The 24001-nt window shown below is 34.7% G+C and overlaps 1 protein-coding gene across 2 annotated transcripts in view; it reads left to right on the forward strand.

Moving 5' to 3' along the window:
- The window catches only part of KLHL1 (kelch like family member 1), a 207957-nt gene that overhangs the window by 154995 nt on the left and 28961 nt on the right, over nt 1–24001 (forward strand). For both annotated transcript variants that reach the window (XM_017828639.1, XM_017828640.1), the window contains exons 7-8: nt 7349–7573; nt 22688–22850. In XM_017828639.1, coding sequence (XP_017684128.1) covers nt 7349–7573; nt 22688–22850 — 388 coding nt within the window. The remainder of the gene's footprint in view (nt 1–7348; nt 7574–22687; nt 22851–24001) is intronic.

Here is a 24001-nt window from a genome sequence, read left to right on the forward strand (position 1 = left end):
TGATTTCTCCAATACCTAGCATAGTGGGACATATTTGTGAATATGCCACCATATGATTAATAATGTAGATTTTTCTGGTCCAGAAATCTACAGCCTATTTAAATCAGAAATTTATTTGTTTTATTTAGCTATATCAAAGGTAATAAATTTACAACTATTTATAGTTCTAAATGTACCAATACATTGTTATTAATACAGTAAAATCACATCAACATTGCAGTAAATTCAACAATAAGCTCTTCATTAATCATTTCCATTTCCATTTGAACACAGTTTCTCTTACATGTAGTGTTGAATCAATTTATTTCTGTTTCTTCTTTCTGCTTCTTTTTTCCCCATACTTCTAACAGTTTTTTGTGGCATCTGAGAAAATCATAGCTCCGTGAACCTGTGGAACAGAGGCTTAATCTGCTATCATAGGGCATCCAACAGAACTGTCATTGTAATGTGTGCTTAAGTTGTTTAACTCTACCATGAAAAGACTCCTATGAGATCATAGATAGATGGATAGATAAATAGAAAGAGATATATGCATAATGTTACTGTGAAAAGTCTACAGGGAAAGCAAAATTATAAAATTTTAAATTATAGACACTATAGACAAGTCAAAACATTTACGGTCTCTGCTTCAGTAATGTTTCCCATTTCCTGCTTTCTTTCTGATATCATGCTAGTTTAATGATGGACTTGCTTATTTATTCTTTTTCCAGTCATGTAAAGATGGCCTAAAATTACATCAGCTTTCTATTGATAAGAAGAGAGATAAAATATCAATAAGAGATTGAAGTACATAAAAAAATGGAGTATTAATTACTTTTTGATTACTTTCTGTAAAGATAGATGTACGCCATAATCACTTTGACCTGCATAATTCCATAATACCCATAATATCAATGGCTGCCTAAAGTTAGTAGGTGTCCTTTATTGAAAATATGTATGGAAAAATGTCTTTCACAGCAAAATGATGCACTACCTATCGAAGTTCGTATTTCTTACATTGTTTTTACTCACATAAATACATTTGCAATCTATGATTCCTGTCCCACTACACTAAGTAAAAAACTAATCTTTTATGAACATCTATTATTATATTATTGCCTAAAGGTTATTATGAAAACAAGTTACACTGTCATTCGTGATGAGAAAGACCATGACTTGGCACTTTATTGTATATTTAAGAATGCATTTATGACTAGTATACTTTCCTGGAGCTTTGTGCAGTGAGCTTTTGTTACAGTTTTCTGCATTTTGACAGTCAATTGAATTGATACCTTGCTCCTTTAATCCTGTTCATCTTGTTTCAATAACTCTAGTTACTCCAGTATCTCAGGGACTAGACACTAACACCCACTATCAATTTTGGCAGAAAAAAATCGTAATCAGGAATTACTTTTGTGACATTCTTTTGTAGGAACTCTTATACTCCCTGATATATTATTTAATTTCTCTATCTCTAAAATAGAGACTTAAAGATAGACACTATATTCTACTTTCCCAGGCAGGTTCTGCTTAACTAACCTGATCTTCTATGACAAGGTGACCCACTTAGTGGATGAAGGAAAGGCTATATAAGTTGTCTGCTTGAAATTTAGTAAAGCCTTTGACACCATTTCCCACAGCATTCTCCCGGATAAACTGGGTGCTCATAGCCTTGATGTATGTACTCTGATCTGGGTAAAAACCATCAAGATGTCCAAGCTAAAAGAGAGATGGTAAACGGATTTAAATCCTGTTGGCAGTCACTCACAAGTGGTGGTCAGGACAGTGCCATTTAATATCTTTACCGATGATCTGGATGAAGCGATCTAGTGCACCTTCAGGCAGTTTGCAGATGACATCAAGTTGGTGGGAGTGTTGATCTGCTGCAGCGTAGGAAAGCTCTGCAGAGGGATCTTGGACAGGCTGGCTGGATGGGCAGAGACCAGTTGTATGAGTTTCAATAAGCTGAAGTGCTAGGTCTTGCACTTGGGTCACAACAACCCCATGCAGCACTACAGGCTTGGGGCAGAGTGGCTTGAAAACTGCCTGGTGGAAAAGGACCTGGGGGTGTTGATTTACAGTCAGCAGAATATGAGCTATCAGTGTGCCCATGTGACCAAGGAGGTCAATGGCATCCTTTCTTGTATCAGAAATATTCTTGCCAGCAGGACTAGGGAAGTGATTGTTCCACTGTGCTCAGCACTGGTGAGCCACACCTCAGGTGCTGTGTTCAGTTCTGTGCCTCTCACTACTAGAAAGACATTGAGGTGCTGGAATGCTCCCAGAGAAGGGCAGCAGAGCTAATGAAAGGTCTGTTAGCACAAGTCTTATGAGGAGTGGCTGAGGGAGCTGGTGTTTAGCCTGGAGAAAAGGAGGCTCAGGGGGGACCCTCAACTATGTGAAAAGAGGTTGTAGCAAGGTGGGTGTCAATCTCTCCTGTCAAGTAACAAGTGACAGGAAATGTTCTCACTAGAAGAGGTTTAGATTGGATATGAGGAAAAGCTTCTTCACTGAAGATGTTATCGGGCAGTGGAATTGCCCAGGGAAGTGACAGACTCCCCATCCCTAGAAGTATTTAAAAGTGGCACTTGGGGATATGGTTTAGTGGTTGACTTGGCAGTGCTGGGTTACTGGTTGGATGTGATTCTATGATCCACTTAGACTCCTTGGTGCAGCTTTGGTCCATTTCTATATGTCCTAACAGTGGATACTGGGAAGAAAAGCTATGCACCTCCCTCTCCACTTCAACTCCTCAGGAAGCTGTAGAGAACAATGAATTAACCTCTCAACCTCCTTTTCCAAATTAGACAACCCCTAAAGACCTCAGCCTCTTCTCACAGGACATTCCTTACAGCCCTTTCACTGGCTTTTCTGCCCTTCTCTGGATGCATTCAAGGAACTCCACATCCTTCTGAAGTTGTGGGGCCCAGAACTACACACAGTACTTCACATGAGACCACACCAGTGATGAATACAGTGGGTTATCATTTCTTTTGATCAGCTGACTGTGCTGTCTTTGGTTCACCCACCCCTGGATAATTCAGAGCTTCTGCTTTTATTTTTTTCAGAGCAAATAAATTAGTTTTAATATTTGTGATGTCAACATTTGGAAATGTAAGGATACTTTGTTTCTGAAAGTATTATATTCAAATATATTCAAACCATAAAATATATGATAAATGAAAAATCAATATTCTAATATGTTATTGATTTTATATATCCAAAGGACCCGATTCTTAAAGAGCTAAACTAATTTGTCTATTATAATCCCGTTGGAATTAATCAAGGTTTTACCTCCTATTCTAGGTGCAGAATATCCTTTTACTTGCAAGATCAAAACAGTTGAGCTAAACAAAAGAATCTGTTACTTTGTCAGAAATACCCTATTTTCTTCCTAGGTAGAAGTTTATTCCCTTTTATAATCTAAGTTGTCCTATTACTTGTCCATTTGTATGTGAATGAAGAAGTTCTCAATAATCTGCAATTAAAGTTATCCTAAAATCTCTGTTGATGTGATATCTTTCAGCGGTTCCACCACCTTTTTGTTGAAAGATTTTTCCTGTTTAAATTTAACTCCAGCAGAGCCATTGCAATCAAAATATTTTAAAACAGAACAGCACTAAGACAAGACAAGTTTTTTTGTTCAATTACATATTTGTTGGTTTGGTTTTTTTTCCATTACAAGTACCTAATCAGAAGGAATTATCTGAATGTCATTAAACCAAATGCAATACTATGAATTAAATTAGGAATATCTTAATGCTAATTTAAAAACTATATTTTTGTGTTCTTAGAATCTATTAAATTGGAGAAAGCGCATTAAAAACAGTACTGATGTCTGATATGTGGGGTAAATTTTCCTCCCTTCAATTTAAACAGAGGACTTCATGTAGCTGGGAGTGAAAGCTGGCAGGAATTGTTAAGATTTTAGTTCATAAATATGTATATTTTTTCCTGGATAGTTGTTCATATAAATAATATATAAATAACAAGAAATTCAAATAAATATGGGACATAGCAGGAAATGGAGAGGATTGCAACGGTCTTTTATTCATATAGTATTTGATTCACTATCTTAAGTGAAAGTGTTTCATATATGAGGTTTTATCTTGTTGAAAGTTTTGAACGGATCATGCCTAGGAAAAGAAACTGATGGCTACAATCTCCACCCCAGATCACGCAATCAGATTGCAAAGGGCTTCATGAGGTCTCTAGTCCAACTTGCTTCTCAAAGCAGGGTCAGCTATGAGATCAAACCATACTCATTTGGGTCTTGAAAGCCTTGAAGGATGAAGCCCAATGTCTATGGATGAACTGTTCAATTTGTTTGACTGTCTTCCTGATGAGGACATAGCACCGTTTTTAAAAATTTGTTTGTATTTGTTTGTTTAGGCAGGCTCATATCCAGCTGTATACTGAGACTGCTCCATGACAGGACTGATGTAGCAACAGAATAGATGTTGGTTCATTTTGTGGTTGGGGCTATAAGCAGAGGTTACATCTGCTTCTCCATTTGCTGCAGGAACAGGGGAGAGACTGTAGATGTTTTCTACATAGCTGTTTAATATTGAGGCTCTTTTGTGTAGAGTTTCAGCTGGTGGATTAGTTGAGATGAAATTTTACTCATTTTACAAGTTGCAGGCTGATCACCCATGCTGAGAGTCATGGGTGATGAGATTTTTAACTTGGCTCAGTGTTTTTTGAAAAAAGTCTGGAGAATGGAAGACTGGTGTGAAATTAGGCAGCTGGCCTGACTAGAATGATGACAGATACTAAAAAGCTATAGTGACAAATGATAGGAAATTCTAAGGCCTAGAGTTCTTCCTATAGGAACTGTCATCAAATAGTGTTATAAAGATGTCACTTCCACCTTCTTCTTCATGTGATCTTGGCATCCATAGAGAGTCTATGGGCATACCTGTGCTGAGACAGAACTGACTGGCCTGCATGAAATAGAATTCAACCAAAAAAAGACAAACTATGCTTTTATGCCCATCAACAATAGAGCTATATTCTTTTAGCTGATTTTATCTAAGGACTATGGTAATTTAAGAGATTTTTTTTTTTGTCTGAAATGCAGTCTAGAATGTATTATATTCGTGTTCCTGACACTAAAGATGATTTTATAGGACTGAAACCTATTTCACTTTGCATTGTTGTTTTTGTTATTATTATTGTTGCTGTTATTGTTATTGTATCATCCACATCCTTATCGTCGTTACAGATTAGCAAGGCACCTTATTGGATAAACAGAGTTCAAGCACTCCAGAAACTCCTTGATTAGATGCTCAATATGTAATTTAAGAAAATATTGTGGCAACTCAGCCAATATTAGAAAATATATAGCTGAGCATAATTCAAAGACTCTATTTGTTATGTAAGCACTATTTCTGAAATCAGAATGGCAAAGCTTTTAAACTGTACTCTTTACCATTGAAGTAGACAGTATTTCTTGCTTTATGGTGAACTTGCCACCGGCTGCCGCATGAGAGGAGCCCCGAAGAAAAGATACAAGGACTCCCTGAAACAACATCTCAGCCTTGGCCATATTGGTCAACATAACTGGTCTACTCTGGCCTCCAACCGGGAGGTCTGGAGACACACCATCTATAACGCTGCTGATGCTTTTGAGAAAGCAGGCAGAATCACTCTTGAGGAGAAAAGACAACACAGAAAGAATCATGCCTTGCAGAATATACCACCTGGGGAGTCTTTCTGCTGTGCCTTCTGCAAATGGACGTGCCTATCTCGCATTGGCCTTTTTAACCACCAGCGCGCTTGCAACAAACGTGGGTAGAGCCCTTCCCAAATCTTCATTCGCAAAGCCTAGCCATGAATGAAAGACAATATTACAGAACTCATGTGCTACAGTTCTAACTTTTAGCATGAATTTATCCACATATAAAAAATTTCTAGCAGTACAATTTTATTAATATGCATCATTATAATATGCCCTGCAGCACCACCAAAAACCTGTATCAAATAATCTGTATACTTTGTTCTTTCAAACATGAGGATTTATGCATTTACAACTCAATTTTAAACTAGAGTCAAAAAGAGAAATATGTCTCTTTGAATCAAATGCAAAATTTACTTCATATATCTTACGGCTTCATAAAACTAGAAGGGGATTTAATCCAGTTGTTTTGTTGTATTGTACATTATTGCTGCTCTGCTACACTTAGATACTAATTGAATTTAAATTATGTCTTTTTTAGTTCAATTAACAAAGCTATTGCTTTCATGATGTTTGTTTGCACTCAGTTCATTGCTCTTTTGTTCCAAAGAATGAATGAATCCTGAAATAATTAATTCCCATGGAATTCTAACCTTTTATTATAATCCAAATAGCTAGTTGGTAAAGCTTAGTAATTATGTTGATTTTTTTCTGTAGGATATTTAAGCTTTGGAAGCACCATTATGTGTACCATTAAGATAAAACACCAGTTACATTTCAGATGTATTATCAAGTCACCCTCTTAAGGATTAATTTAAATTCATCTATTATTTAGATATTTGTAGTTCTGTTTTAAATTTTTCTGCTGTCATACTACAATAAATGGAATGCATGACTGACATTCTGGAATCTAGTTAAGTTAATTATGCTTCCTTTATCCCTCTTTTTTTGTTAATAAACTCTTCATTTCTTATAACATCGTTGTGATATCTTGCATATTACGTGCGAGTTAGTTTAAACAGTGGAGGCTTCTTAATGACATTTTCATTACTAAATGGTAAGTTATATTACACATAATGGTCTTTATAGTTTTTTAATTAATCTTTGAAAGGAATTCAAATTACTAAACTCAGAAGGAAGTAGTTTTGACTGGATATGGAAACATTCTTGAAATATTTTGCTTCAGATTGTAAGTATAGCATTCTCTACTTCCAGCAGAAGCATGTCTGAAAGAAACCCTACACAAGTATCTAAAATAAGAACAAAAACATGAATGCAAATTAAAATACAACTTCTAATCTTAGATGACAATATACATTGTATGGAAGATTGGAATCAAGTGTAAAAAGATTAGTATTTTATATAGTTATTTCACTGAACTTTAAAAAATCATAAAGTTAGAGCACAGTGTTATTTGAAGTTGTAATATTTTGTTTCTATAGCGGCCATTTAGATTTTCTTTGTTTTCATGCTACTTGAAGAGGTAAGAAAGGTAATCCATCACACACATGCACATATTTGAGGGACTACTTTATTTAAAAAAAAAAAAGTTCAAGATGTTCGTCTAATCAGAAAATATTATCAAAGTTTTAACACTTTTAGGGAATAAAAAGAGAATAAAAAGAGAAACATTACCTTTTTAAATACATTTTTATACATAATTCTATTATTATTATTATTCTATCTCATCAGGTGCTACAACTATTGAAAAGTATGATCTCAGAACAAATATATGGATTCAGGCTGGAGTAATGAATGGCAGGAGGCTTCAGTTTGGTGTTGCTGTCATCGATGACAAGCTGTTTGTCATTGGAGGCCGGGATGGCTTAAAGACATTAAACACTGTTGAATGTTACAATCCAAAGACCAAGGCTTGGACTGTGTTACCACCTATGTCAACACATAGGCATGGCTTAGGTAAGAAAAACATTATTTTTAAATGATGCCTCAGTTTTCAGTTATATAATTTGCAGTGAAAAACTGAAAACTCAGTACACTTAAGCTGTCGTAGCATTCTGACCAGTAATAATAACTTCTTGTTAGATCACTATGTATATTGAAGGTTAAAGTAAATTTTTATTATTTGACAAAATAATACTGGAAAAAGAAACCCCAAACCAACAAATAAATGGCAGAGGGACTCTGAAACTTACATAAATTAGTGAGAAAATTCAGATCTGTATGCATTGATTTTGAAAAAGGGCATTTTTAATTTTTCAAGCAGTCAAGGGCTATTTTTAATCAGAATTATGTGTTTACATTTATCTATTATGATAGGATATGAAGGTTATAAAGACTGTGTCAATGAGGGACTGATGTGCTTTACAAAGTATTTATAGCAATAGCTTCATCACGACTGAAAGGATATTTTTTCCTCAAGTGTTTTCAGATAAGTTGGGTTTTGTTTTGGTTTGATTTTATAATAGTATTATCCATGCCATTGTCATCATTAATCAAACCACACTGTATTCCTCTTCCCTATTGTTTTTTTAAATTAAATAAAATACAGTTCTGCTGCTTCCTTGAAAAAAAAAGAGTCTTTCTGTTATATATCTCATATATGGTAGGAAAAAAGCTCTAGTTTATTCAATTACATAATTAATTTTGTGATGTTTCAGAAATATTCTTTTTATTCTTAACTGTATAGCGATGAGATTTTCATGCTCAAATAAAGGAGTTTAGAATCTGTAAGTCATACTACGTATACCGGAATACCCACCAGAATATAAATTTATAAGGTATGGAAAACTGAACTGCTCATTATCTGTTCTACTAAAATCACTTGGTGTGATAGAGTTATTACAACATGATGAAAAGTAGAAATGGGAAAGAAGTGTTGGGAGGAAAGGGTAAAAAGAGGATGAATGGTGACAAGGATGGTAGATTTGCTCAGGTGACCTTGCAACTGGGAATGCCAAGGCCTGGAGAATAACAGTTGGGGAAACCCCATATATCATGCCTAGTGCTGTTTATCCTCTGTTTTGAGAAGTAGAATTTATGTGTAGAGATAACGTAGTTGTTTGGGGAGACTTGGAGGCACTCTCATGGACATACTTGAGCTCCTTCTTTTGGGAGAGAGATCAAAGCTCAGAGATTATAAAAAGCACAGGGGAGATCACAACACGGTGGTAAACTACGTGTGTGCATATCCTTGATAAAGTGGTGCCAACAGCAGGCTGGCTGCCCACCAGGATAGTCTGAGCCTGACAGTGCCTGTATTCTCACTGGTGTGTCTCTGCCTGGGTGTTACTTTGGGGTCATCTGGTTAGCGAGGAAATTAAATAGCTTTACTCTTTGCATTTCAGCTGTGGTTTTGTGGTTATTTTGGCTGCCTGCCTGTGTCGACTCACACAACAGGCTATGTTATCTTGTCCATTCCCCTGAGTTACAACTAGCAGCAAGTCCTTTAATGTACTGTTGGGTCAATATTGCACAAAATGAACATGCTTTCCTGCCCCTCCAGTCACAGCATTGGACACTTGTAATGCATACATACTGCTGCTGTTAAACAAGTCTTCACATATAAAATAGTGATGGGAATCTATATCAGATGGCATCATGACACTAAATAGCTCTGTGATTTAGAATTGTTTCCTAAGTTTAAATTTCATTATAAATTAGAAAGTACATGAGAAAATATATAAATTACATGCAGAAATACATGTAATATCTCTTTTACCAGTGTTCCAGAATTTTACAGAATCTGTTATTAGTTTCAGTACTGTTCCCAAGGGTAGTAAAAATACAATAACTTCAGCTATAACACAGGAAAGCATTATTAAAACATTATGGAATTCTTGATAGAGAAAAAACTTTTCCCAGTGACAAAAGAGATAGATCCGTGATCAAATACCCTTGACAATCAGTTAAAAAAAATAACTTTGGACCAATCATTTTACAGATGCTTTTGGTCAATAGATTTAAAAAATACCATTATAATTTAAGTCGAGGACAGTTGAGGTTATGATGAGAAAAACTGGTACACTTTCTATAGGAAAAAAAAGGAACAGATAAGGCATTTGACCACTGAGGGGTTTTTTTTGTTTTCTGTGGAATCACTTTTGAATTTTTCTGTTGAAGAAATTCTAGCTTTTTGTAAACAATATGTAAAATGAGAAAAGAAACGTAAAATGAGGAAAGAAACATAAACTGAGGTGATTAAATGCAGTTGTTTGGGAAGCATTAGAGATGTGCTCTCTATTTGGAATTGTGTAAGAATCATGATATATTCTTCCTGAGAAGCTTAGTTAATAGAATTTAATTGCCTTTTTTATTGCAACTTTTTTCTAACTATCTCATAAAGTTATTAGTTTAGTAATGCCCTTTGTAATGAGAAATTAGTCTGAAGTAATAAATCTTTTTTGTTAGTTTTCTAAACTGTGTGCTATGTTATATCCATGTAGTGATAATGCTAGAGCAGTTTGAATTGGTTTGGATACAGGATTAGAAGTAAGCACCCATCCTTTTCATGAATGTCTTTTGTTGACATAGCAAAAATTTTCAGATGTAGCCCATTGTAACTAAAGTCACAACCAGGTAATACAATTCACTTTATCCTGTCTTCATATAATCTTCAACAGATCGATGTATATATAAGTTAATATATGTAGAAATGAGGAAATAAAAACTGTCAGGTCTTGTAGTGAAAGTACATAGCGTAGGAAGTCATATGTTAGGCAGTTTCAAAGCTGCCATTGAAAGATGAGGGAAAGCTCTGGTAATGGTAGTGTTTGCGATAAGTCATGCTTAACTACAAAAAAGAAAGGGCAGACTGTGAGATGCAAAATTATTATTTAAAATAATAGTGACTCTAATATCGCTGTTGAGTAATCCATGAAACAGAATGGAATATGAAAGAGCAATAAGACACCAGAAAGGCAGTGAAAGGCAGAAAGGAAATGTAAAACTGATTATGGTTTATAAATTCAGCAATTTTGTGAAGCAATTCTGCATCCACTTTTCCAGTTTCTTTGCTGAACTTAATAGTCTACACAGAGGAGAAGAGAGAAAGGAAACCAGTGATAGACTAAATAAAATTTTAGATATCAAATCCAGTGAAACCATGATTTAAAAAAAAACAACTGAACAAAAGATTTGTACTGAGTTTGTCTTTCCAAAATAAACGATTTAGTGCCACAATGAGAAAATTAGGCTTCTGGTATAACTAAGGGAGAACAGCAGTATTTTAAGGTAGGTGTTCTATATTGTCTTGTTCTTTCCATGAACTATGTAAAGAGTGCCTAAGCTCTTATTTTAGGTTTTGGCTGTGCAAATATACTGATCTCACTATCCATAGTCAAACATGTATTTGCAAGATGATCAGTGTGGGAAGGACGCTAACGGGGCATGGCATTACCTAATAAAATCCTGTACAGCTTAGAGTGGAGGCAAGTTAAATATTTTTCCTCCTCCCCTCTTGAAGGAGAGAATTTTGCCAGTTGTAATCATCTGAGTGAAAATGTTATAAAATTATTCATTGCTGATAGGAAAGCCTTAGATTTATTTATACAGGATATAGGACTAGAGTAGATAGGATTCACTCTACAAAAATATCTCTGCCTCTAAGTAAAACTTGTTTATGGTAACAAAGAATATAGTATATATATGGTAAGAGGGCAAAAATTAAAGAATTAGCATAAAGAAGGACCCACACAAATCATCTTGACACTTCAGCAGATAAGGTTTGCACTACAGAGTAGGGCCCACTTAAAATTTGGCCGCTATCATTCGCTGAAGTATTGAATCACATAAGTTATATTCCTTTAGGGCCAAGCTAAAGTCTGAAAATAAGCTATAAATCTTTTGGTTCAGAAGGAGAATATTAGTACCAATATTATGTTTATAATCTAAAATGTAATTCCCAAATCATCATAAAAAGGATCATATTTGGACAGTGTAGTTCCATTTAGATTTTTTTTTATAGGAACATATAAGAACATTGCAAACTAGAACCTTAGAGATAAAATTTGGGTACCACAGCTTAAATTACTTTTTATCAGCTGTACTTAGCAGTGGAAAGCTCTTTTTTTTTTTATTTCAGGGAAAATTAAGACATAGCATAAGTTAGCTTTATGCTGTTATACAGACATTAAGAATCTGAATTAAGAAATAGACTCAAAGCAATGACAGTTTCCAATAGTTCAAATTTGGTCATTAAGGCCATTGACTCTCAAATATTATTTTCCACTTTTTGGTTTAGAAGTGAGTTTTGCCTCTAACGTGGGTGAACAGAGCAAATACACTAAACATAGTTGCAGCATCTTAATGAATGTTTTAATTTTTTCTTTAAAACACAGAAGAAAAGACTCATAAATAATTTCCTCTTAACCAAATGAGACAAAATATTCTCAGCCAGCTCAATGTAGTCCTGTGTAGTTGCAAATGTTTAGGTATGTCCTAAAGAAAAATAATATATGTATTCACAAAAGAATTAATAAGTCTTGCTTTCCAGTCAGTAATCCACTTCTAAGAAACAAAGCTGAGAAGCTTTTTTCAAATAAATGTAGAATTTTGCAATTGGATTTAATGTAAGGACATATAGAATCAGCCTATTGGTAGCCTTGTGTTGCTCTTTATTCAGCCTGAAGTGCTAATTTGGACATACTGAATTTCAGCTTCAGATGAATGGAGGAGTTTTCCATTAAATAGGAGTAGAATAAAAGCTTCAGAGTTAACCTACAAAAGAAAGGCGCTCTTTTGAAAAAAAAAAAAAGGCATTGTCTTCTTAATAGGAATACTTTTAATGTTTTCTATCGTAGCTGAGTATAAGAAAAATTGGAACATTATAATTAAGCACAAATATAAATAATTTTCAGTCTAGGTACATTAGGTAGATTGTATTTTCCACTTCTTCACAGGTGATTTAGCCAAGAATACTCTACTGAAAAGATAATTTTAAAAGCCAGTTGTATCTGTTGTAATGCAAATATAACTTAGATTCCAGTTGCACTTGAAGTTAGAAAACCAAAGAAGTTGTATTGAGTGTGTACGTATAACTTGGGAGACGTCAAAAATATATGATCTTGAAAAACTGTTTAAGACACAAAACTAAAACAAAAATTATAGTAAATTTGTAGGAAAACTTCTATTTAAATAAAACTAACATAGTAATGAAGTACATAATATCTTAAAGGGCTAGTAGGTAGTATCAATGGAACTGCTTACCAGTTTAGTAATTTCTGGTAGAATTAGTCCTTCATAAAGCAATAAATTGAAAAAATATTATATATAATAAAGTTTCTATATATAAATATTGTCATGAAGTAAATATTTTTAATCCCTTTGCTTTCCATTGATGACATAAAGAAGGTAATTTTCAACAATAAATTTGTAACATTTCAACAGCTTTTTAAAATGAGCCTTCGGTGCAATACCAGAAAAAGTATCAGATACTAACCTTAATAGATTTATAATAGCAAAACAATATATGATTACATTGAAACAAGTAAAGGAGAAAACAAATCTAACACAAATTTATAATGAACAGGTCATTACAATGAAAATTATGAGGATTAAATATGCAGTTTATGAAGTCGATAAAGTCTACTTTACTTTATGCCAGATAAACTTTATTTGTAAACAAAGCCTTTAAAGAATGAGTATTAATAAGAGATTTTTTTTAAATACTTTGACCAGGAAAATATATGCCAAAGGATTTATGAGCACAGTTGATCAGGTACACAGCAAAGTAGCAAAACCACTAAATGTACAGGCTGTCTGAGTTTTACCTTTTTCATGAAATATTATAAAACATAGATTATCGCTAGTTGAACATTGAAATCTGATGATGAATGATACTGCTCTTTAGACCTAGTTTGAAGGATGATTTTCAAGTCAATGAGAGTTGAACTTTGATCTTCCATTTTAAAAACATTTGTCGTAGCAGTTAAGCAATTGTGTTATTTTAGATAGTGCTTAAGCCCCAATAAATACATACTTGTGTATGGAGTTCCAATCTATGTGAAAGGCATGGTAGAAACCGTTAAAGTATACAGGGAATATAAATAAAAGCTTGGTACAGCCTTAACACTCCCATCCATGATAACTGTAAAATAAACTATAAAAATGAAGAAGGTAAAAAGAATCTTTGTTCTTCTTTCTCCACTAAGTTGCAAAATAGCTTTTTCTTTTTATGTACCACCATTGCTACCAAGGAGGCAAAAATGACAAATTACATCTTCCATCAACATAGAAAAGAAAATAAGTAGGGGGTTTTTCTGCATTTGGATATATTTTTTCTTTTTGAAAAAGCAAACTAAATCTTAATTTCATGTATGTTTTGTGTATGTAAAAGAAACCAGACTGTGGAGATTAAAAAGAACAGAGGTAAAGAGACAGATCCATGAGAATCTGAGATTCCATTCTGGACATCAGGGCAGATATGAACCTGCAGTGTCCTTATGAACTGGAGACCAGAGATGAAAGGCAGGAAGAAAGAAATGTCAGTAAAATGAAGACAATTGAATTAGCATTGAAACCAACAGATTAGCTCATACCTTATTGGTATGATAAAACTGTAATTTATGATTAATTAATTTCCCAGAAGTGCTGTAAGCAGAGCAACTATTTATACATAAAAGAATTCTTGAAAGATATAATCATATTTTTTGCTGAATGTTTGTTACAGTGCAAATCAGCTAAAACATTGGATAAAGGAAACTTTTCCTGTTACTAGTTTCTAAAGCATATTGACAACTGGAAATATTATACCACTTCATACTACCACACATATAATACTGAACAAATGCTACTGCACTGGGCAATGATATTCCGTATTTCCAGATGTATGCAGCAGTATTTAGATACTCTGAGGAAATGGCCATGGTTGTTCAATTGAAGCTTAAATCAACAGAGCTGTCACGGATGCATCCTCTACATGTCAAATCTGCAGCATACTCTGCTAGTGCAGGAAATCTGAGGTGCTTTTGGACCTTCATATATTGGCAATCATAAACAATACTTTCCATCATGAAGATCACATTCATATATTGATTATGTGCTTCAAGAGTAGAAAGAAAAATTTTCACTGCTTTGTTACTTGTGCAACATGAACAAACAGTTTCCATGTTGTTGTGATTTAACCCCAGCCAGCAATTTAGCCCCACAGAGCTGCTGGCTCTCTGGCCCCTGGTGGGGTGGGGAGAGAAGCAGAAGTACAAAAAATGAACTTCTGGGATGGGATAAGGGCAATTTAATAGGTAAAGGAAAAGCTGCACATGCAAGGAAAGCAAAACAAGGAATTCTTTCAGCACCTATCATCGCCTGAGCATTAAGTAGAATAGTTTTTCAACAGATCAGCTTACCAGATCACAGAGTGCTCTGACATAGCTTATTGTTTACCCTTTCAGAAGCAGGTCTTAAGAGATTAGTTTGAGAAGCTTTCTTTTATGCAATATTGATTAGTAATGTGTACCTCTATGTAGTTAAATTATTGTTATTTTTAATGTGAAAATCTCAGGAGTAATATGTCATTCTGGCTGCTTTCACTGTGTATTGACATAAGGCCTGGGTGTTTAAAAGTATTTTTTCTGCAATATTGATTTGCATGTATATTAGATTTTTGCTTTGGATTTTCCTCCTAATCATGGGGAGCATTACAGAGATGTTTTTTCTGAATTATTAAGTATATTTTTATTGTACTTTACAACTTCAGTAAGTAGTAGATCATGACCCAATCCACTAAAGAGTTACAAATCATAACAACAACATTAATAATAATTTCTGAGTCATGTTCTCGGGATAATAGTGTGGCAGTGTTAAGAATCTAGTGTCTTGTCTAAAAACCTGAATGTAATCAAAGAGTACACAAGCAGATCTTTACTTCTATAAATTTGTATTATATTAATATGTTAGTATAATACCTTTGGCCCAAGAGAGCAGTGATATTTCTATAATTCTTTAAATCAGCCTCAGTACTTGCTTGTGAATAAACAAAGGAATAGGTATTTTCAACAATGAATCACTGAATATTCACTAAGGAAGGTAGGACAGGTCTAATTCTCTAGTTAATCACCCACTTAATTCCCAGCTTGGCCTATGGCAGTCTTATATGCAGCATCTGAAGAATGATAATTGTATTTCACACCCAGTTAATATTATGGTTGTGAGAACTAAATACGAGGTTTAATTCATTGATGCATAATTTAAAACAAATTAGACTTTACTTTCTCTGACACCACAACTGTGGAAGAAAAGTGGTTTAAGACTTAAAGAGGGCAAGAACAGAGTAAGGAAAAGCAGCAATGTTAGTTACAATTAATACAGAATTGTCTAATTATGCTTATGTGGGTAAGAAAGGAGATTGTTAGAAATGTACTCCTAGTTGTAAACTAAATAAATGCAGAGCTTAAAAGTGTATTATTCAATCAAGTTGAATATTTGGATAACAAATCACTGATTGTCTTCTCATCTTCAATGTCATGATATAGTGTCTGTCTGTGATGCTTTTTCAAATTTCAATATGTGAAATTAGATCCATTAGGCACATAAGGAAATGCAGAGTTAAAAATATAATAGGCAGTGTTCCTTTATTTTGTAACATTAGAGAAAAGCAATTTAAAAATCCAATTCCAGTTTTTAAGTATAAATAATGGGAACTGTACAGATCTCAGCACCTAATTAAACATAATAGGGGTTTTGCTGAATAGCTTTGTGAAGGCAAGCAAAAGTAAAATGCCTGCCATTGCACACTGGACAATATTAATTTTTTAGATCTCAGTTTAAAAATTACACTGTTTGCTTTCGTAGATTCCTAAGTCTAAATACTTAAAGGAATTATTTTTGAGGTACTTATGTTTGTTTGTTTCTGTTTTAGTTCAGGAATCTGCCAGTTTCAGAATTATTGTTTTCTACAAATTAGATAAGTAAGATCTGATTCCACCAGTTTCCAGTTTCTTTGTTCAGATAAATAATAACCTTGATTATTTTAATGTAATTCTCTTACAATAAAATAGTCCATTTCTGAATGTATTATTGCTTTTCTCAGAAAACAACAGAGCACTGGCATTGTGTGAAACATTAAATCCAAGAGGATTTCTTCTTTCCTTGTGCCTTAAACTAGTTCTGCCAAATTATTGAAGATGAGGTACAGGAAGAAAAGCTGTGAGGGCCTCGTGTCCTTCCTCTTCTCATAGCAAACTGTCCTGGAAGAACTAATAGTACTATTCTTGTGCACAATTTGCTTAATGACAATCAGACTTCAAGTGTCAGCTGAAAATTATTATTTTCTCATTGAGGAAACAGGAAAAACCTGTTCTATATATTTTAATAAAAACATCTACATTCTGAGTGTAAATCTAGGTGAATGTTTATTATCTAGTGGTACTAGATGACAGAAAACAACAAAATTATGTACTCTGGTGTCAGTTTACTGTAGGACACATAATGAACATTAAAACCTGTTTCATGAAGTCAAAATGAACTCTCATCTTCTAACACACTGTTCAGTATCTTGACTGCAAAAAGGTGAAAAATCATATCTCAAGAGACCATGCAGAAATTGGCTGCACCATTTAGAAAAAATAAAAGGTATACAGAGTTCAGTCCCTTTGCTCTTTAAGGAGGAGGAATTATACAATGTGCTAATAGGATTGGAACTCTGACATTTCAACAGCGACTATTTTAAATAAATTATTTTTTTTTCCTATTAGAACAAACGACCTGGAACATTCAGAAAAGTGAATGGTCTTGATTCATCAGTTTTACTGGAAAATATTTTGCTTTGTGATCTTGGCAGAATGCATCCCTTAAGATTTTCATTGTGGTATTTCCATTTGCAGTTACCATGGACTGTTCAGTAACTTCAGTACAGGTTGACACAGAGGTGAGATGTACTGGAATCCATCCATTCTGTGTGATAGGGAGGCTAAAAGCAACACCTTTAGGACTACCCTTTAATTCGTATGTACAATATAAAAATCATGTAGAAGTTCTGGCATCTAAGCTTTAAACAAATTCAAATGCTTGAATTCAATGCTTGAATATATGACACAATCTACTGTAATATAAAATGTGTATTTAGCTATTTTCTTGTGGGAGTTGATTACATTATTATTACTACTCATTAAAATTTTTTGAAACATATGGTGCAAGCACTGCCTAATGGTGAAAGAAAATACTTCTTCATTGCTTAGAGCTTTTCAAACTTGGCTTCTTAGAAAAGATAAGAATTAGACAGTGGGGCTTCATAGGTAGGTGGCTTTGAGCACAGGTAATAGAAGCAGGCAAGAGATGCAACAGTTTGTACATCAGCTGCCACAAAATGGAGCCAAAACTACTGAGGGCAATATATTGGTTTCTGCAATGGCGGCTCTGGGAAATATGTCTCTGGAGAAAAGAGGGACCCAGAAGAGCTGATAGATTTTTAAGGATCACTTGCTTTAATCTATCTTGATGTGCAGAAGGTCAATCCAGAAGGTAGGAGGATGGATTGAGAGCTTCTGATTAAAGTCAAACTGAAAGAGTAAGCGTGCAAGTGGTGGAAAATGCACAAGTGACCCAGGAGAAATACAGAGGTGCTGGAGGGATCATCTTAGGAAAGGCAAAGCTCATTTTGAGTTGAATCTGATGGGTGACTTGAAGGGCAACAAGAAAGGCTTTCTCAGGTCTTTAAACAGCAAAAGGAAGACTTAGGGAAAATGTGAGCTTTTTTTCCTGGTTGGGGCAGGGGGCCTGGTGAGAAAGACCACGAAAAAGGATGAAGTACTCAATGCCTTCTTTGCCTCAGTCTTTAAGACTGGCTTTGAGAGTCCTAGGTCCCTGAAACCAAAGAAGGAAATCTGGAACAAGGATGACTTACCCTCAGTGGGGGAGGAAAAATTTAAGGAATATTTAAGCAAGCTGACCATGGAACCTGAAAACATGCACCTACAAGTGTGGAGAGAGCTTGCTGATGTAATGGTGAGGCCAGTGTCAATTATCTTTGAAAGGTCCTGATGATCTGGTTCCTTAAGACTGGAAGAAAACAAATGCTACACATATTGTCAAAAAGGGCAAGAAGAGTCTGCAAAGTTACAAGCCAGTCAGCCTCACCATGATCCCTGAGAAGGTGATAGAGCAAATAATACTGGAGAAGTTTTGGTTCATATTGAGTTGACTGGGAATATAAATTTATAGAAGAAAAGTCATTCCTGATCAACTTGACTAGATGAACAGTCAAGGTGAAAGAGCTGTAATCAGCAGCACAAAGTCCAGATAAAAGCCACTAGTGATGTTTCCCAATGCCCAGTGTGCTCATCATCTTCACTGATGACCTGGATGATGGGAAATAGTGCATGCTCAGCAATTTAGCTGATGGTAAAACCAGTGAGGAGTGGTTGATGGTTCTGCTGCCATCAGATAGAACACAACACGCTGGAAAATGAGCTGATAGAAATTGTCAAGCATCACAGAAACTAATATATTCCTAAATTCATAATTTAAAAAAATCCTTGCCATCATTGGTTAAACTACAAAATTCCCATGCTTAATTTAACAGGTTACCAACTCCAGTCACTAGCTTTTGTTTTTCCTCTTACAGTTAGACTCTTAATCATACAATCTGTTCTTTATGTGGATACTTATATACCATGATTAGATTACCACTTGGAAAAAATTATCTTGGTATACCCTACATTTCTTACAGAATTTCTGGCAGATTTTCCTGATTTTTAATGGTACTTTTTCAATTCCCTCTGAAGTTGTTTTGTACTATTTACCTTCTTTACACATATTACAGCCACACCCACTAGTTCTCATGGATGTACCATAAGAGGAACTCCCTACCAGCTATGTCTACATATCTCTCAGTCTGTTCCATTTTGTATTTATGCTTTTCAGATATCTACAAATATCAAAATTAAAAAAAAAAAAAAAGAGAAAGCACTTAAAATAGGTGCAATACTACTTTCATGGAATGCAGCATTTTGTGTTTCTTTTATTTACTTCTGAGAAAACTGGACTTGCACTATTGAATTTACATAGTCTGAAATGATGATTTTCCCTTACATATACAGCCATAACTATACCAAAACAAAATTAATTCAACATTACAGAATGCATTTGTCCAGTATTTTAAAGTTTAGTGGGCCAGAAGTGGTCCAGCTCTTAAGGAGCAAGTGTAAGAATGTCAGTGCATTTGGTATTCTGTAAAGAAGAGACTTTAAATGTGTGACCTCACAGCACATTAATATAATGCTGTAGTCAGCAGCGTGGAAGATTAGTTTTGTACAGAAGGCTTTCTGTCTTTTTCATGTATGGAAAGAATTATTTTCCTATACCTCTGCCAATAAGTTTTCCTGTTATAGAAGAAATGCAAACAGGCAAGCTCAAACAGGGATTGTTGTCTTGGATACCTTAAAATTCTCCAAGCAAAATAAGCTTCTAGGTTTCCTTATTGGTGTATCTGTGACTATATTCCCAGCTTTTGGACACTTTTCTAACTGCAGCATTTCTTTGTGTCAATGTAAGATTAATTTGTGTGGAAATGGAATTGAACATCATGATAACAAAGTGTGTAGAGGTTATTCAGTAAGATCTGACAAGTTCAGAGATCACCAATAAACTAAGCCAGTTGAATTCACAACATAGCACCATTTGCTACATGCAAAATCATTGAGGAAAAAATCAGAAGGAAATGTGCATCTCACAGGGTTCTGCATGCATTATATAAACTCAGAAAAGTTCTCATTAGAAGATCAGAGAAGCCAGTGTAGACTATTTTCTGTATAAAGCCCAGTTAAAGAGTATGACAATAAGTGCAGAGAGAAAATAACATTATATTAATGCCATGAGCTTATCAGTTTTCATGTCATTAAAAAAAAAGGGAGTGATAAAAATCCATGAAAATGCAGGAAGAATGGTATTTTGATTATGGGGAAAGCAAATTTCCTTCCAAACAGTGACTGAAATAATTGTGATGCCTTAATTTACAGCAAGAAAAAGATGAGAATTAAACTCAAGTATGAGGTACTTGAAAAAAGTATGAAATAGTGAATGAGATAAAAAGAATAAGTTGAAAACAACTCTTTATATCTTAATGGAAGTACAAATAAGCTATTTGAGGAAATGAAAGTTGGACATTTCAAAATGTCGAGATGTGTTTTGACATGCATCATAGTTTCCCTGTGAAAATCACTGCATAACAATACAATTCTGCTTATTTTTTTAGGTGAGAGAGGGTTTGTGCATTTATCTAGACAGCAATTATGTATGTGAGTACCTGTATAGAAACATTCACGCACCTAAACTTTCTTTGAATATGACTCATTTTTATCCCAATAAGAATTTGATTTTCTATTTAACTTTTCATTAAATTAAGAGCATATAGATGAAAAGCTAAATAGTACAGTGTTGTTATAATAAACCATAGCAAATACTTTTTTGACAATGTAAACCTGTTTGTTTGGGATTTAAGAGTATTTAAAAATATTAGATATTAGAATAAGCAAAAAGCCCCACTCACAAACTACTATGTCGTACAGCCTACTATGCCCTAATTTTTGTGTGAACACTGACACATCTTCCTACATGTTGTTACTGGTTGCATTCTGAGGTAAGTCATTGAGATCTATATATCATGACTTCAATTTAATATCCCCTTTAATATTCTGGAAAAATTATAACTGGAAGATCTAATTGAATAGAAAGCATTTATAAGCAAGACAATAAAAAAACAGTGGAGAATGAGTTGGCCGAATGAGAATGAGTTTCTACAGAAAAAGATGAGGCTCAGACTTCATAAGCAGAAAAAGTTTTGTAAGGGTTAGAAGGGCTTTCTAATTATTTTCTTTCTGAGTTAAAAAATACCAACAAACCAAAACCAACACCCAAAGTGCAGGAACACTTTCTGTGAACACTGAGAGGAAACATATTCAAACTCATTGATAAATATAATTTTAAAGTCAAATAATCTTTTAACGAGTGACTTTTCTGAAATAGAACAACGTGTTTCTACACAGAAAGTGGAAACTTTACATTATTTTAAACTAAAAATGGACTTTTCTGCAAGAAGAAAATAAACCAGTTCTCTGAAACTTTAATGGTCTACTGTTTTCTGACTTTCTGATGAGTTCAAATCATGTGAAATGGAGTGGGGGGTAAAAAAAGATATTGACTTAGGAATAGAATTGTACTTAGCCTGAGATTTTTCAGAATGATGCTCATTTGGGGTGATGGATTCATAGAATGGAATTACTGAGCTCACTTTCTTGTAACAAATGGTAATTACCTCTAACTTATCTTCCAGAAACTTCTAAGCTTGACTGAAGATACAGTGAGAGAATTGATCAATTCCTTTAACTGGGTTATTAAAACCCCTCATAGTTAAAAATCTGTTTCTTATTTAAATATTTCCTTTTTAAACTTTCATGCTTTACATTTTGTTTTACTTTTCTTCAATAAATAAAAGAATCCTTACATATACAACATTGTTTTCCTGTGAAGGTATCTGGCTATTTCTTCTTTTGATAGGGTAAAACTGATGAAGCAGCTAAATATCTCACTCTAAGTTACTTGCTCGAGACTTTAAATGTGTTTTTTTTATTCTGTACGGATCCATCAAGCTTTTTGCTAGTGAAAAGTTGTGTATTTTCTTTTACATAATTGAAAAAAATGCTAAAAAAAAAAAAATCAGACTTCTTTCCCTTTCCTGTGGAACCCACCAATACCCCTTAGGTTGACAATAATTTGAGATCCATCAGCTATCCAATCCATACTTTTTGTGCTTTACTGCTATTCTAAAGAGCTAATTCATAATCAGAATGTTATAAGATACTAAGTCAAACCGTTTACAGAAATCTAAGAAGCAAACACTCTTCTCAAGGAATGAAATTAAGTTTGTGTAACAAGACCTGTTTTTCATAGAAATGTGTGGAGTGGCATTATTTTATTCTTGTTTGTTAATCCTTAATTAATCAAATCTCAAATTGGTGCTTCCATTTTTACTTTGAATATACAAGTTCATTTGTTGGTTGTGTTTTGGAAAACTTTTTTAATTTTTACTACTGATAGAGAAAGCATACTTTTATGTTCTCTCACTCTGTCTTCCATTTTTAGGAGTTACAGTGCTTGAAGGACCTATTTATGCGGTGGGAGGACATGATGGTTGGAGTTATTTGAACACAGTTGAGAGGTGGGATCCTCAAAGTCAGCAGTGGACATTTGTGGCAAGTATGTCAATTGCCAGAAGCACTGTTGGAGTAGCAGCATTAAATGGCAAGTGAGTAGGGTATGCTTACACAATTGAAACACTTTTCATAGAGGGATGAATAACTGATACACAGTAGTAACTAACTTTTAGCATACTGAAATTCAGGGTGTCTTTTGAAATAAATGTAGTCACATTTGGGCACACCCTCCTATATCTCATGGCTCATACGTTGATTCGAAATAAGTATTATTTTAGGTATATTCTATATTGGTTTTGTGTAATATTCTTATCAATGCTTAAGAATATAGAAATTTCAGTTTGTATAGTATAAAACAATTCAGGACAAATTGTAGTTGACTCATCTGACTTTTATGTGTCATATATGCCAATTCCAGTTAACCAAGTTTATCTAATTGTCCTAATTCCAACCACGAAAGGGTTAATTTTTGCAGTAGCCAGGAGACATCGTGGCCAGGACCCAGAGGTTATTCTATACCACCTCACTCTTTCCCAGGGCGGGGAAAAGGGACTAATTTCTGGGGAGAAGGGGTTCTTTCCGGTTGTGGTAGCATAGCACTGGTCCTGAGCCAGAGGGAGTGGTTGGGGGTAGAGTGGCTGTGGTTGGCTGTTGTCTATTGCTGGAGGTTTCCACGGTGAGCAGTAACATTTCTTTTCTTGTACCTTCTGCTGTTGGTATTGTAGCTGTCACTGTTCCTTGTCTTATTTCATTGGTCTTTCTGTAAATTGTTCTTATATCAAGCTGTGATCTTCACCATTTATGCCTCCAATTCTCCTTTCCAGCCACTCGCAGGGGGGAGACGTAGGGGACTGTGGGAAGCAAGTGAGCGGCAGCATGGTTTGGAGTTTCAGTGGGGATACTTAATTGGGGGGTACCATTCCTAAGACATGATACTAGTGCAGTCATGTACACAGCGATAAGATTTGGTGTAAATGCATTTTGTACCTTGCTTCAGCCAGACATTGACCCATGAAACCTTATTTGTCTGAAGGCGACTACACTCACCCACAAGTAATGTCATGGTTTGACCAGCTCCCCGCTCTGTGGAGTTGGAAGATGGCTAGAGGCAGGGTACTAAGATCCTGCACCCTATAGAAGAGAGAGAGATATTTTCCAGCTACGGCAAATCGGAGCTGTAATCCTGAGAGTAAAGGAGAGACTTCGTCTTCTCCTCCTGGACTTTATGTGGGAGGAGAGGTGA

This window comes from Lepidothrix coronata, unplaced genomic scaffold, assembly GCF_001604755.1.
Source record: "Lepidothrix coronata isolate B3197 unplaced genomic scaffold, Lepidothrix_coronata-1.0 Scaffold150, whole genome shotgun sequence".
Classification (NCBI taxonomy): domain Eukaryota; kingdom Metazoa; phylum Chordata; class Aves; order Passeriformes; family Pipridae; genus Lepidothrix; species Lepidothrix coronata.